Source organism: Panulirus ornatus, chromosome 28 (assembly GCF_036320965.1).
Source record: "Panulirus ornatus isolate Po-2019 chromosome 28, ASM3632096v1, whole genome shotgun sequence".
Lineage (NCBI taxonomy): Eukaryota > Metazoa > Arthropoda > Malacostraca > Decapoda > Palinuridae > Panulirus > Panulirus ornatus.
Genome location: NC_092251.1, coordinates 3,760,589 through 3,776,431, shown reverse-complemented (window position 1 = coordinate 3,776,431; position 15,843 = coordinate 3,760,589). Strand labels below are relative to the sequence as shown.

General features: G+C 43.7%; 1 protein-coding gene across 2 annotated transcripts in view; it reads right to left on the bottom strand.

Annotated features, from left to right (window-relative positions):
* LOC139757763 (irregular chiasm C-roughest protein-like) overlaps window positions 1-15,843 on the bottom strand; it is a 102,283-nt gene that overhangs the window by 33,012 nt on the left and 53,428 nt on the right. For both annotated transcript variants that reach the window (XM_071678543.1, XM_071678544.1), the window contains exons 2-5: window positions 4,826-5,102; window positions 2,643-2,872; window positions 1,706-1,894; window positions 217-341 (exon numbers count right to left, since the gene is read on the bottom strand). In XM_071678543.1, coding sequence (XP_071534644.1) covers window positions 217-341; window positions 1,706-1,894; window positions 2,643-2,872; window positions 4,826-5,102 — 821 coding nt within the window. The remainder of the gene's footprint in view (window positions 1-216; window positions 342-1,705; window positions 1,895-2,642; window positions 2,873-4,825; window positions 5,103-15,843) is intronic.

Here is a 15,843-nt window from a genome sequence, read left to right as displayed (position 1 = left end):
TGGGACTTTCTTCCTGGGTTTACTAGTACACTTGTACCGGTATTTCATGTTGAACTTACCAGCACAACTGAACCGGGACTACATTTTTTTTATACTGAGGTCACTAGTGCACTTAAACCTTAGCTTTCGTAAAAGCTTTACCAGTACAGACCAGTCGACTGGGGTGTATGTAGACTGTCTATAGGAGGCTCCCAGAACTGGTCTCTCGGGACTCACCTGAAGGAGAGGACTGAAGGATTCCCCGTGGCCGAACAGGTCAAGGTTGCCGTCTGACCCTCTCTATAGCCATCCTGGTCATGGGTTATGGTGACTTCCGGGGGATAGGTCACCTCCAGCCGCACCTGAAGCAAGGTCAAAGGTTCTGTATCATCTGCCTCACAACGAGTCAAATAAATGAGGCAAGAACGAAAAGGAGTATCTGTGACTGAATAAAGGTGGGGGGGGGGGGGGGGGTACTATGTAACCAATTCTGCTTCATTCTAAAGATGGGATGGTTGTAAATAATGTTGCTTCATTCTACTGAGGTTGTAAGTAATGCTGTTTTATTCTAATGAGGTTGTAAATAATGCTACCTCGTTCTACTGTGCTTGTGAGTAATGCTCCTACATTCTAATAAGTTTGTAAATAATGCTGCTTCATTCCAAAGAGACTGTAAATAATGAAGATTGTTTCTAATGAAATTGTAACTAATGCTGCTTCAGTCTAATGAATTGTAAATAATAATGATTGTTTTAGATGAAACTGTAAATAATGCTGCTTCATTATAAAGAAAGGAAGGCTGTAAACAGGCGAAAGATTGTAAACAATAATGCCTTCTTGTCATTACCCTAAAGAGGGAAAGAATATCAGACAATTATGCATTATCCTAAAAGAAGGTACGAATGCAAATAGCTCTGCATTACCTTTAAAAGAACGAGTGAACCTAAACAACTCCGGAAAGAGAAACGGAGCAACGGAGCGGGGAGAAAAATTCACACAAAATCCTAAAATAAAAACCGAGTGAATGTTTTGCCGTATGCCTTTTAACCACCACGAAAAGGAACGGAAGTAAAAATCTGTTTTAAGAAAATGAATCTAGATGTTCACATTAACGTAATAATCCTTAAAAACAGGGGAAAATGAATTCAACCTGTATCATCTTCCTAATGAAGGTGAATGTGTAGCTGAATTTTCATTTTCTCGTTATATATCAAGCAGAAGACTAATGTATTCATGTTCTTCACAGAGATATACAAGGTATATCACATGAATAAGGATATATCAATATGAATGCTGAGTATATCACTATGGAATACTTAGTGTCTGTGTACGTATACTTGCCGTACGTGTATTCATGAAATATCTAGTGTAGGTGTATGAACGAGTATACCTAATGTCTATGCATGAGTGAGCATACCGGCTGCGTGTGTATGAATGAGTATACTTGGTGTCTGGGTTTGAGTGAGCATAACCTGGTGTATGTGTATGGGTGTGAATATACTATAATCCTTGTTCCATGTACCTTAATCATTCCTTCCCTTGTACCATGTACCATAAAAGCACCTAACCTTGTACCAAGAAGGTACCTGCTCCTGTTCCATGAGGTTAATTGCTCCTATAACCATGAAAGTAACTGCGCTTATGTTGGGATCGTACCTGCCCCTGTACCATGAAAGTACCTACCTCTGTACCGTGATAGTACCTGCGCCCTGTACATTAAACGTACCTGGGTCCTGAAGGGCTGGTGAAGGGCGGGGTTCGAGGCGGTGCAAGTGAAGACGGCGTTGTGGTGCTCCCGGGCAGCCAGGAAACTGAGGGTGGATTTGCCGTCCCTTCGATGACCATCTTGAAGGAGCTCTGTCGAGTACTCGATGCCCTCCGTGACCACTCGACCTGCCCCGTCCAGCCACTGGATCTGTGAGGGAGGGAAGACAGGGTCAGACTGAGGGAGAGAAAAAAAGAGAGGAAAGTGAGATTCCAGTGGATCCAGACTATGAATTTATACTCCTCAGAGCAATTAAGGAAAACGCAGGTGTTAGTGTCTTACCTACACACACACACACACACACACACACACACACACACACACACAGCTCGCGAGTGTAGAACTCCCCGCCCGTACAGTACAAAACAGCCAATTACGGATAGGCAATTGCACACCAGTCAACAACAACTCTCATCCAACAATACATCTCTATGAAGACCATCCTAAAACATTTCAACATTCCTTTACACCTTTGGTCATTCCTTTCTTTGTAGGCCCTTATACTTCCATCCTTTTATCTCCTTTCCTTGTAGATAACTCATACTTACACCCTCATACTCATTTCCCTTGTCGTCTCTTATACTTACGCCCATGTATTTCCTTCCCTTTTAGGTAAGTCATACCTACATCCTCGTATATCCTTTTCTAAGAGGTCCTTATACTTACATCCTTGTATTTCCTTCCCATGTAAGTTCTCATACCACCACCCACGCAATTTTTTCCCTTGTAGGCACTTGTACTTATATCCTCGTACCTCTTCTCCTAGGCACTTATATTTACACCCTGATATTTACTCATACACCGTAAAAATACTTACACTCTGCCTTACACATCATTCATCCATTGCAACACCACAGCACACGTTCCACCTCCACAATATGAACGACGCAGGACGTACCTCTGCTGCAGGCTTGCCCCCTCGGGAGATGCAGGTGAGCTGTACTCCTGCCCCTGCAGTAGTAGTGACGACGGGGCCCTGTACGATCTCCGGGGGCTCTGGGTGCACGTACACCGTCAGCTTAGCTGTCTGGGACCTGACCCCAGGGATGTCTCGCCACCCTGTCACCTGACATTGGAAGTATGAGTCGTCCTCCAAAGTCACGGGGCTGATGCGAAGGCTGAAGTCTCCTGTAGGAGGGAGGACGGGAGGGATGTGATTTAAGGTCTCCTGTAGGAGGGACGGTAAGAAGGAGGAAGTGTGTGTTATTACTTCTCCTACTCACGAAATCAACAGATATCATGTTATGACCTTGATCGACCCTTACAGAAGCATTACTCTCTCTCCACTGTACCACGTGAGGAGATGAAAGATTGCCGGAAGTACTGTCTCTTTGCACACACACACACACACACACACACACACACACACACACACACACACACACACACACACACAGAGGATCTGTTGCATGTAACTATGTGCTGACTTATATCAGCTGTACTAATACCAGACGGCATGTTTTGGTCTAGGCACTAGGAACCTCTTCACCATGTCAACAAAATATATAATACAACAAGAGAATAAGGTTGACAGGATCAGGTCAGGTCAGGTTACGTCAAGTCACATAACCTGCCATATGGGATGAGGTGAGGTGTGTGTGTGTGTGTGTGTGTGTGTGTCTCAAATAATCCTCTTAAGAGACATTCAACGTGATGGGGGTTGGCGGATTTCTAATCTCATCCAGATGGAGGCTTATCATGAGGATTATCCCATGTTCTTCCCTCACCCCAATACGACAGGTTATGCGACCTGACCTGCCCTTTTCAACCCTTCCTCCTATTTTTGTTGTATCAAGTTTCTTGTCAGTCTTCTGGAGAAGGTCCTAATCTTCGGACCAAAATGTACCGAACTCCCAAATACTGTTCTACAGGGAGTTTCATATCAATTTATGGACGGGAATTTTCCACACACACACACACACACACACACACACACACACACACACACACAAAGTGTATAACTCTCCCGAAGTAACACACAAATAATAATCAGACATACGCACATACATACCATTATCAATAAATATATATATATATATATATATATATATATATATATATATATATATATATATATATAGATAGATAGATAGATACATAGATAGATACATAGATAGATAGATTATTTCTATCAGTATCGTTATCATTGTCAAAGAGTACTATCATCATTATTGAATATGTATCAGGGATAATGGTTGCTCTGAATGACAAAGGATCTTTGAATGGTTCGAAACGTATGTGTGTGTGTGTGTGTGTGTGTGTGTGTGACAGCCTAAGCCAGGTACCCGGTTATCAACAAACCCCGAGGGAAGAATGAGCACCTAGGTTGGGTGCGGACCGACTCTCGCGACCAGGAATCGAACTAACCCTAGCAAACCGTCCGTGGTGATTCATGGTGAGTGACGACATCCTATACCACGCTTGCCCGGGTGTGTGTGTGTGTGTGTTGTGCAGGATCTCCCGTAGTGTCAGGTATTGTGGGTGGTGTCATGGAGTGTATCGCGTTTTGTTCGGTGTCATGAAGTGTCGGATACCGTGCGTGTGGGTTCACATTAGCCCTCTGCGAATTTGGATGGCCCATTACTGCTATTGGCTCTTGTGGAGAATTTTTAGTGCACATTAGGAGGTGAACCGCTATCATTCCGCTTGTGAATTGTTCTGCAGGGATGCGAAATGGTGTTTAGAGTGGTGTAATGCATTATTCCTCTCGGGAGGCAGTTTTATAGATTGTTCAGACGTCTATTCCTGAGGGCCATAATGTCTTAAAGTCTTCAAAATACACTAATTTTACATCATGAAGACGCGCGTTATCGTCGGAGGCAATTTCAGTCCAGTTTTTTTTCCGAGGAAGCTCCGTGGTTTAGTGCTGATAGAGTATGAGTGTTATGCACTAGATGGAGAGGAAATGGAACGATTTGGTTATTGTAGTGTCATATGGCAGAGAGAGAGAGAGAGAGAGAGAGAGAGAGAGAGAGAGAGAGAGAGAGAGAGAGAGAGAGAGAGAGAGAGAGAGAGAATCAGAAAACGGAGGGCGGTTGTACAGAGTGAGGAAAAGGGGTGCGAGAGGACCCACAACATTACCTTCTTCGTCGGAACCAATCATGGTGTAGCGCTTGAAGGCGTACAGTTCCCTCTCGTTGCCGAGGCCGAAGTCATCCCTGGTCCACTGCAGGACGCCCACCTTGTTGATGATCCTGCAGGGTAGCACCACTGTCGACCCGATCACGGCGGTCTGTGGTGAAGGCTCGTTGGCGAACCTCTGCTCCCCCTCCGCTTCCGTCGCCTTCAGGATGAGCAAGAACCACGTCACCGTCGTCCACCACTGCCAGCTCCGCCGATCTCGACTGCCGCCCCGCATCTGTTAGGAAACAAAACGGATATTGGTGAGGCACTTTGAAAGAATATGGTAAGAATTTCCTACAACATAGGGACAGGTTCAACGACTATATCTGCCAAGTGAGGGGGGGGGGGGGGACACGAAACATAGATATATTTGCAGAGTATATGTTTGTAATGTTCATACAAGAACATGTGCTTATTATTCGAATCCCAAAAAACAATGATAATGTTTCCCTGGTCGCAAGAGCTGAGTTTCGAGGGGATGAAAGCAAGGAAAAAACGATAAAAGTTCAGGAAAAGTAAAGACAGCAAGTATGGGCTTGCTTAGTCTGAGGGGTTTACAGTCTCAGACCCTTGGTCGTCGGTCATCTTCCCTATACTTAAATACGTCTACCTATCCATCATCTTTAGCTCCATTCCACGTCCTTGGAGTGGAAGAGGTTCATACAGTTTCTGAAATAACTCGCACACCTCATCAACCCATGTCCATTGTGACACAGTGAGACTTCCACACTTATATAAGTGTATCTTACTTTCCATTTGTCAAGACCAACGCAAAAAATAGAATACTTGATCCAATCAATAATCATCAGCGAGAATAAACAGACAATCCTGTTTTTCAGGAACAGAAAAACGTGATAGCTTCACTTATCGTTTTTTTCCCTAGCTATATAACTTTACGTAAGGCCACGTAAGGTCACTTATCAAGGGGGATAAAAAAAATGTTTCAGACATGAATACCCTTAAATGAGATTACGATTTGATGGTGATTTTCCTGAGGGTCCTCCTGCATCCCAGAGCCCTAGCGAGGCAAAGCCGAATTACCAAGAACGTTGCTTTAGGCTCTCAACTCACCATAGCTCCTGCTTGGGTGTGGATACTACCTCCACTCACCAGCGTTTTTATACACATTACATAAGAATAATTCAATTCATCTGGGATGCCACATAAGGACTTCGTTTATATGCAACACTATCAACGTATCTGATTTAGATTAGATTATATAACCGCTGTGCTCTTTTTTATGGGGTTCCTACTGCAATTTTGGAAGCTTCGCTCCACGCAGGAACAGGGTTAGGTGGGTATTTGGAGCAAGATGGCCCTCGACGAAGCTGTACTCTTTCCCGTCTGCTGACGGTGATACGATCTCGTCGATGGCCCTATGTCAGACATGGACACCCCCTGAGTGGATTCGAGCCGAGATAAAAACTGCTGGCTGGCTAAGCCTTTCACAGCCGAAGATGGCAACCGTATGAACAGCTGGGTGAACCGTGCGCCATCTGCCCGCGCCGGGGATCGAGCCCAAGCCAGTTCATTAGTCAGCAACGATATACGAAATTCAGTCTTCCCATGTTCATTTTCCCTCCCTCTTCATAAAGCATGCCGGAGCATACTATACGTCGCTGTTACAAATGGATAGTATACGTCACTGCTTACAAATGGATAAGTTGCACAAAAAAACAAAATTACGTCACTCATATAAATGAGAGGCTTGGCCGGGATAATGTACATCTGTCTCCCATAAGTATATGACGAGCCTTCACGAGCATAGATCTAGTGGGACAATTTACTTTCCGGGGTGAGATGTGTGTGTGTGTGTGTGTGTGTGTGTGTGTGTGTGTGTGTGTGTGTGTGTGTGTGTGTGTGTGTGTGCGAGTGTGTGTGTGTGTGTGTGTGTGTGTGTGTGTGTGTGTGTGTGTGTGTGTGTGTGTGTGTGTGTGTGTGAGGGGGTTAGCGGTGATGTGTGTGATGGTGGGGGGTATAGGGTGGAATGGATCGTAATGGATAGGGGTGTAGAATCTTACCCTTAAGGATTTGCTTCGCCATCTCAGTTACCAAGATTTTGTGGTGTACTTCCGTCAAATGCCTTGGGCACGATTGAGAAATAAAAACTGCGCCCCATTCCCTCTCTCATTAAAGTTTTGTGATGCGTTATTGTAATGAGCTATTGTTATTGTGATGAGAGAGAGAGAGAGAGAGAGAGAGAGAGAGAGAGAGAGAGAGAGAGAGAGAGAGAGAGAGAGAGAGAGAGAGAGAGAGAGAGAGAGGAACGTGGAAAAAAAGGGTTGGTGGAATTAGAGGAGGGCTGAGGAGAGGGTGAGAGTGAGGGAGATTGATGGAGAGGGTAAGGGGATGGAGTGAGAGGTGAGAGGCAGGAGGAGGGGTGAGAAAGAGGGAGAGGGTAAGAGGATGGAGTGAGAGGTGAGAGGCAGGAAGAGCTGACCGCCACAGATGGAGGGAAGGGAAGAGGAATTGACAATTCGACACACGTATTTCCTGAAATTACGTATTAAGTGGAGATAAAATAAGAAGGCAGCGAGGCGGAAGCGGAGAGAGAGAGAGAGAGAGAGAGAGAGAGAGAGAGAGAGAGAGAGAGAGAGAGAGAGAGAGAGAGAGAGAGAGAGAGAGAGAACGGTAACAGCATACATTTTCCCCTCACCTTGTATGACCTTACGCATAAATAAAACCACTGAAGACACACATTTTACACAGGCAATATTTCCCTCAAATACCCTCGAGCAGGGGCGAACTGAAAGCCTCTTTTCGTAATTATCATTGACCAAGTCATCAAATTGTAGGCCTGAATTAGACCATGTCCCTCACCCCTTACCCTAATGACCCCTCTCTTCGTCTAATTACAGCCGTCTATAATTAATAATCACTGCAACTAATGATCGCTTTCTATAATAACTCTAGTCATGGGAAGTTGTATGGCTCCCCTGTCGCGGTATTAACCAGGGCTGACTAGCCATTGCTTCTGTTCTGATAAGACGTTTAAATTTAGATTCTCTTTTACAAAAACAAAATAAATTCAGACCGAATTTCGTAAAAAAACGAAGATTCGTGGAGGATGAGCGCTAGATGTGCTGGACAGTACGATCCTTGAGCACGAAAGTATGATCCTTTAGCACTAATGTACTGCCCTTGGGTATGATGACCTTTGATCTGACCTACATATCAGGTCAACGATGGCCAAGCCATCATATCCAAGGGTCGTGCGGACGGGCTTGTGGATCGCACACGTTGTATTCAGGGGTCGTACCGACGTGCTCTAGTGTTACACCGTCGTATGCAAGGGGTTCAAATCCAGTTATAGCAATTAGACGATTTTAAGAAACGGGAACAAGCCTTTTTATTCCAGCGTTGCCTGGGGCACAAGCGGGTCATGTGATGAGATTAAGTGTTTCTTTGTTATCGTAAATTTCGACAAAAGAGAATATGGGATTTTTAGTCTGAGACGTTTTCTGGAATCACTTGCCTTCCTCTTTTATGAGATGGAATTATGTATTTCTTCTTCCAATTCTTTGGTAAATGACACTGGAGTCGAGGCACTTCCGTCTGTGAATACTTAAAGCCCTTGCAAATGGCTTTGTACACGTCTTTTTAAAAGGTGAGCTTCAAGACCCACGGCCAGGTGAAGAATGTGTTGTGGTGGTGAAGACACGTTCAAAGTCTAGGAGTGTCGTGATTCTACTTCGAATGTGAGTTACAGGACAACCTCTGTATCAGAGTGTGTTCCAAATGTAATAGGTCATAAGACTGAAACAATTTACTAAACTGTATGACTTACATTTCACTTATTTCTTCACTATGAGTTATATTTGAGTTTCATCTTTTGCAGACGTTTCTCTAAAGCGCCTCAGGTTCTTGTTTATCGAAGGAGCAGCTCTTTCAAACCTTTGAACTATGATATGATATTCTCAATCTTTGTTCTATGCCTTTTGTCTTTCCTTTCGTCATGGTTGTTCTCTGGTGAGGAAGTTTCTGGGTATTTCACCCCATGAGTAGGGCGGTATGATCCACTAGTATGACGGAGTACCTTGATCCCTAAAGGGTGAGGGCAAAGGATAGGCCATCACACACAGATCCCGTGTTCTGAAGAGGCCAAGGGACTCCATGTCCAGACGAAGAGGCCAATGAAACTCCGTCTCCAGAAGAGGATGCCAATGGACTCCGTCTCCGTCGTCTTCGAGGGTCATACATCGCGTGTTTAAGGGTTGTGAGATCGGCTTAGGAGTTGTACCATCATGCTCAAGGATCCTACCGTCATCCTTAAAAGTCGCACCGTCGTACTTAAGGGTCGTACCGACGTGCTTTAGGGTCGCATCATCGTACTCAAGGGTAGTACCGTCGTGCTCAAGGGTCGTACCCAAAGGGAAAAAATCTTTATAATCTTTCATCGTCGTTCCTCTCATCTTTCATCAGTCAAGATATTCCTCCTCTTTCGGCATTCTTCCTGTATCCTCCTCTGTCAGCACCTGCTACCTGCTTCACACACACACACACACACACACACACACACACACACACACACACACACACACACGCAACTACAGTTACCTTCTCCCCAGAGTCAAACTGGATTCAGCACCTGATTCTGTCAGAGAGCAGTCAATACCCTGGTTCGTGACAGCCAGCCAGATCACCGTGGTGAGGTTTATCAGAACGTGTTCACAAGTGTTGGAGGTGACGCGCTCCAAATAATATTTGAGGCGAGACTATCATCACTGCCCTCTTTTCCGTCGAGTGTAACGCAGATTTATGACTTTTAATTTGTGTCCGGTTATGTGTCTTGGTGTGTGTGTGTGTGTGTGTGTGTGTGTGTGTGTGTGTGTGTGTGTGTGTGTGTGTGTGTGTGTGCACCGATACTATTATCATTATCACTATCATACAACAACAACAAAACCTCTTTTATGAGGCTCCTTCAGATTGAAGGCTGCGCTCTAAGAAGGAGCGGGAAAACGTTGGACTCATTTTGAGCTAGAGGAGACTTCTTGCTCGTATTATGTGGAGAGAGAGAGAGAGAGAGAGAGAGAGAGAGAGAGAGAGAGAGAGAGAGAGAGAGAGAGAGAGAGAGAGAGAGAATTTCTTTCAAGATATCGTCTCTACCTTATCTTACATTCCCACAACATTAAAAAGTTTGGTACAGGTGTGGGTATGAGCTACAAGCCAGAGTATTTAATTTTACTTTAAGAAAAGTTCTTCGAGAAGGGGCAACTGGGTCCCCGTCTTCAACCCTCCCCCTAGAGACTCCAAGTTTTTTCACTCCTCCAAGATATTTCTGAGCCCCGCTCGGGAAAGGAAATGTAGACCCAGGCACATGAAGAACATTTCAATTTTACTATTCTTTCAAATTTTCATAGACGTCTCTGCCAAAAGCAAATTTGTCGTGATAACTAAAAAAATATATATATTGCTTAACTGAGAGGCATAAATTAGCCTGGGTAATTACAGGTAATTTCATTACATAACTGATGATATGTACGAGTATCAATTTACCTTCAGGGGATACTACATTACTGAATTTTCCCCGAATATGAGAAATGTTGTGACCAAGCCAATACTATCTGATGAAATATTTTTATACATGTCGACTACATTTTCAAAAAGTAACAGTTTCCACTTGTACTCGGGTACTTCAGACCAAGCAGATACCTTGAATTACCTTGAACTATGTTGAGAGATTTGATAATCCTTTGAAGATCCTTAAAAATACGTATAAGACTTGATAATACCTTGAAGCTCCTTAAAGCATCATGAAAAACGTTAATAATTCCCTGGATCACCTTGACGTGGGTCGAAAGACTTGATGATAAGTCCTTGAAATGTCTTGAAAGTCCTTCAGAAAAACCTTATAATATTTCAAAATACCTTGTAAAGAGCTTGAAATATCTAAGACTAGAAATGGGAAGAGATTGCGACGACTTTTTCTACCTCACACATTGCTTCCGAAATCGGCACATTTAGCCAAACTATACATAACATACTTTTCTGATTACATCCTTTCATTTTCGAAGTGTTGTTTGTTAAGAGCCAGTTTTGCAATAATGCTAATCTCTATCTCCAATTTCAACTCGGGGGAGGCGTATCATTTCTTCTCTCCCGATAAACACATGCAATCTATCCCATTGTGCCTGTGATATATACATTGCCGGATTGCCTCCGCTGCCACCACCGAGGAAGGGATGGCTGCGCACTTTCCCAAATTCATTAAACTTGTAGAGTCTTGCTGGCGATGGCGGACCGATAGTGAACTTTGGGGCGTAGCGAGGCAATGGGCCGCTTTGTCTTGTCTTTCTCCCGTGCCCCACCCCAGCTTGTTTGTTTACCCAACATTTCCTCGTTCTTTACCATCGCTGCCAATTCGTTGGTGGCTTGAACTTCCTGGTGTCTATCATTTCTGTATTTTTCGTTTGCTCAAAGTCTTTGATCTATTTCGCTCCTGTATTTTCACTTACTTCCTGACCTGCATTCATCATGCATTTTTATTTACTCTTACTCCTTGATCTGTTTCAGTTCTGCATTTTCGTTTGCTTGACACCTTCTTTCCTTCTGATCACATCTTTATATCAATAAGCTCATCTTCAGTATCTATATACCTTTATTTCTTGTCGTAATGATGGAAATAAGTAACTAAAATCAGGTATTTCCATCAACTGTTTAACCTTTAATGTATTCGATTAGATCGAGGAAGTCTGTATCACTGATTGATTTATGAAGATTCATTATTCACGGACTGTTTCAGTTATTCCCACATTGCAGAAGATGCAACTTCCGTTTCAGATTTATTCCCACTGTGCACCAGATGCAACATTCCTCTTTCATATTCATTCCCGTCGTGCAGTAGATTTATTCCCATTGTATAGTATATGAAACTCCCAACAGAGTAAATACTTATGAATTCTTTCTTGAGGTGAAATCTTAGGGTTCAACAGACATCTATTCCTTGTCAAAGGAAGTCAACACAATGAGCCTCTCAAAAGGAGCCTTCAAATTTGTGACCCTGTCAATTGAAGTCCTCAACAATGTGACTCTCTCACATAAGGTCATCAACACTGTAACCTTGTAAAATGGAGTTACAATACAGACAAATGAGTATGAGTATCAAAGCTGAGATCCTCCATTTTTTCCTTTGAACTTATCTTCATTTTCTTCTTCATTCGTCTCTTCTTAGACTTCATTACCCGTTGTGAACATGTTCTGCTCCAGCTCCTAAAAAAGAGAGGGTCATCCTCCAAGGGAAGTTCCAAGGTCCTTCATTAGGCATAATTACAGGTCGGAACACTAATTGTCTCATTCCCATTAGAGATAATTGTTCCACATTCCGATGAGTTACCGAGATGCCATTAGCGATCATCAATTCATCAATTATCATCATCCTTTACTGCAATGCTTATCATCATACGCCATTATGATGGTTCTGCCAATGACTGACCCGTATGATTATCAGCTTTCACCGTGATATCATTCTGCGGTCTTTTCAGCATTATCGTCTATAACTGGAAGAACTCTTTTCCTTCATCTATTCCCCAATCTTTTTCTTTATCGCTCTCTATCGCGATACTTACAGCGGAAAGGTCTGCCAATATATCATTATCTTGTACCGCAAGACTTTGAGCAATATTTTCGTCAGTCTTGGCCACCTTCTATCAACCATTCTCCTGACCATCACTATTACTTCTACTACTACTACCACAACTGCTACTACTACTACTACTACTACTACTACTACTACTATAACCCCGACTGCTGCTGCTACCACCGACCTCTTTGATGGTTCAAATGGCTCTCTACTGCCCATTTATTATCAATATTTTGCCGCGATCATTCTGGCGATCAAGTCCTTATTTACCAGGGACCTTTTGGTGACAACGTTCATCATCGATTTCCCATTAATTCTCATCCCTTTTGTAGACAACATCTTTACGAGAAGGGGCGGGAAAAGACTAATTTGAATAATTTATGCAGCATCCTTCTTTTTGAAAAAAAGTCACAAGCAATATAGATTCTTATGCATAGAGAACCGTACGTGCAAGCTAGAAATATTCTTCACACACACACACACACACACACACACACACACATGAGCCTCCGCAGCGCGCTGGTTAGCACTACGACCCACCAAACTAACAGACTTGAATTCGAATCCTAGCCAGGGAAGCCGGCTCATGACCAACTCAGGTGATCACCCTTCTCATAGAGGTTGGTCTGTAAATTCGTACTTCTATAGGCGTTGAAACATGGCTTATATGCATACAAGGATAAGAAACAGAGCAAATGCGAGCGTGAAAACCCTCTCCCCATAATACAATAACAGTAAAAGAAGATAACAATCTTAAAAGAGACAGAGAAAAAAAAAAAAAGAATCGTTTTCACGTTTCTCATACGTCATCGTCGACGAGAAATCCGGACGACACACGCCTGGGAGCAGCACGTCGTCAGCAGTGTACCGCAGACACATGGCTGGCCCGTCACGCTCCGACGCTGGGTGCCGAGTGGTTCGTAATACAGCTCGCGCCAACTTGAGAGAGAGAGAGAGAGAGAGAGAGAGAGAGAGAGAGAGAGAGAGAGAGAGAGAGAGAGAGAGAGAGAGAGAGTTATTCTTATTACTTTACTGGATCGATGAGGTACCTTAAAGCTTGATTTAGGATCTTATAGCACTCCTAAGCAAATTCAGAATTTGAAAATCGAACGAAATTAGACGTTTGAGTCAGAGCGCTTGGAGTACCGTGGTCTGATATTGGTCCGAATCGATCTCAGACCACAACACGCGTTGCTTGTGGGTAAATTTCCGGCCCATCTGACCGCAGTTCTCCGAACTGGTCTACGGACCATTGTTACAAACTCGCCCCGAATTCGAATCCCTTCATTCGTGGGTTCCTTAACGAAAGAAGCTTGTAGATGCTATGGAACAACCCCTCCAACAGAGAGTAAAGACAGAAAACATAACAAACAATAATAATTCTTTGACATTTTGCTACAATACCTGCCTCTGACGGTTTCAAGATATATTTTCTTTACTATTATCAAGAGATCTTCTCTTTCGCTATTTTTCTGGTGAGTTTTATCTTTTTCCCCACCCGATACCGAGACAAGAACTCGTAAATCATTTACACAGCCTGAAACATGACGAAAGGTACTGCAAGTTACAACTCTATTGTTCTGGTGGAAGTCGGTTGACATGACTCAAACCTATAAAATCGGATACAGTATCTGATACCCTGTTCTTGGACAAGAAATGTTCACACGGCCCAGATAACGAGATTCTGTGACCATCTCTTCGTCAGGTGCTGCGCAGTTTCGATGACCTTTTGCGAAAAAAATCCAGCACCATCTGGCATCTGACATTCAGTTTTTTCCAGGGAAATCTACTGATATTTAGATTCGTCTTTAGTTTAAGCATTGGACGTATTAAGTCATTTTAACGAAAAGACAACTACGATCGGGCAGGAATAGACTGACGAATCAAACTTATATGAATTTACTTTAATTGTATTTAATTCAAAACAAAAGGCGATGAAAGACAGAAGAAAATGTGGACGCGAGAGCTGCAATCTTTGGTATTTCCAGTCTGAAAGTCGACTTTAAGAGCAAAAACCCGGGACTCAGTCTCAGATCCCTTATTAGGCGAACACCGCAAGCAAGAGGAGGTGAGTCATGGAGTTTGTTCACCGAGTTCATACCTCGCCTCATACCGTTCCCACATTGCCTCATAATGTTCATACGTGGCTTTATAATGTTCATACGTCACCTCATATTACTCATACGTCGCCCTATAATGTTCATACGTATACTTACAATGTTCATATGTCTCATACTGTTCATCAATCGCCTCATATAATCCATACTTTCATACGTCATCCTCATATCCATACGTATATCATCCACAGTCCATATATCAACCATAGTTCATCCGCCATCCACTTGGTTCACACGTCATCCAAACGGTCATGTGGTTTATAATAGATGGGTCTCGGGGAACGCACCGAGCCTCGCCTACCACAACATGGCAGGACTCCTTGTTATGAATAAACCACATGCAAACGGTCGCTCCGAGACGGGATCATCCGAACGAACCCGTGATTCAGTGAACCAATGATTCAGTAGCTTGCTCGGGGTTCGTGCCTCGAAGTGAACCACATTTTCGAATATTCTGAGGAATGATCTTTTTTTTTCGGGATCGACAGTACCTAAGTACTTCAAGGGAGTACATGGAATAGTGTATAAGATTACAAAGGAGTACACTAGGAAAGCCAGATAACAAAGGACTGATGGTCTATGACCTTGTCTGCTGGAAGACAGTGCTAGTATTGCAAATCTGTAAGAAGAATGAGAGAGAATGTGTACGGGACAGCTAAAGCAGAAGGCTGTTATATCTTGCTTACGAAAGATGTCCTGCAAAAAAGAAAAAATTGTGGTGGAGCTTCCGGTGAATATATTATACCTTCGCAACACCGGGAGCTTAGAGGCGATAATTTTTGCATTGTCCATTGCGTGTCGTTGGCTTAAGCTTGCTTACAAGAACATGCTAACCCACATCAATCATAGCTTCCAACAGGCAAGTAACGGGTTGGAGAGGATTGGAGTGGACGTGTATTACTGGACCTCACCATTAGACTTGGGGGTTGAAACACACGTGTGTGTGTGTGTGTGCAGCATGACTAGCAATGATGCCAGCTTTGTGTTACGACTGGTGGCTCCCACAACCCCCTTCTCCAAGGTGGGCGGTCATAGGTTGTGTGCTGCGGCGGTCGACGACTCCTCTAAGGTGGTCGTGTTTGGCGACGGTCGACCAACTCCTCTCAGTTGGTCGTGTGTTGCGACAGAAGACTACCCCCCCCCCCCCCCAAGTACGGTGGGTGACCGTGTGTTGCGACTGACTCCTCCTCCTCCTCCATGGTAAGAGTGTGTGTGTGTGTGTGTGTGTGTGTGTGTTCTCGTTATCGAACCCGCGTCCTCATTTACTGGTGTGTCTGTCT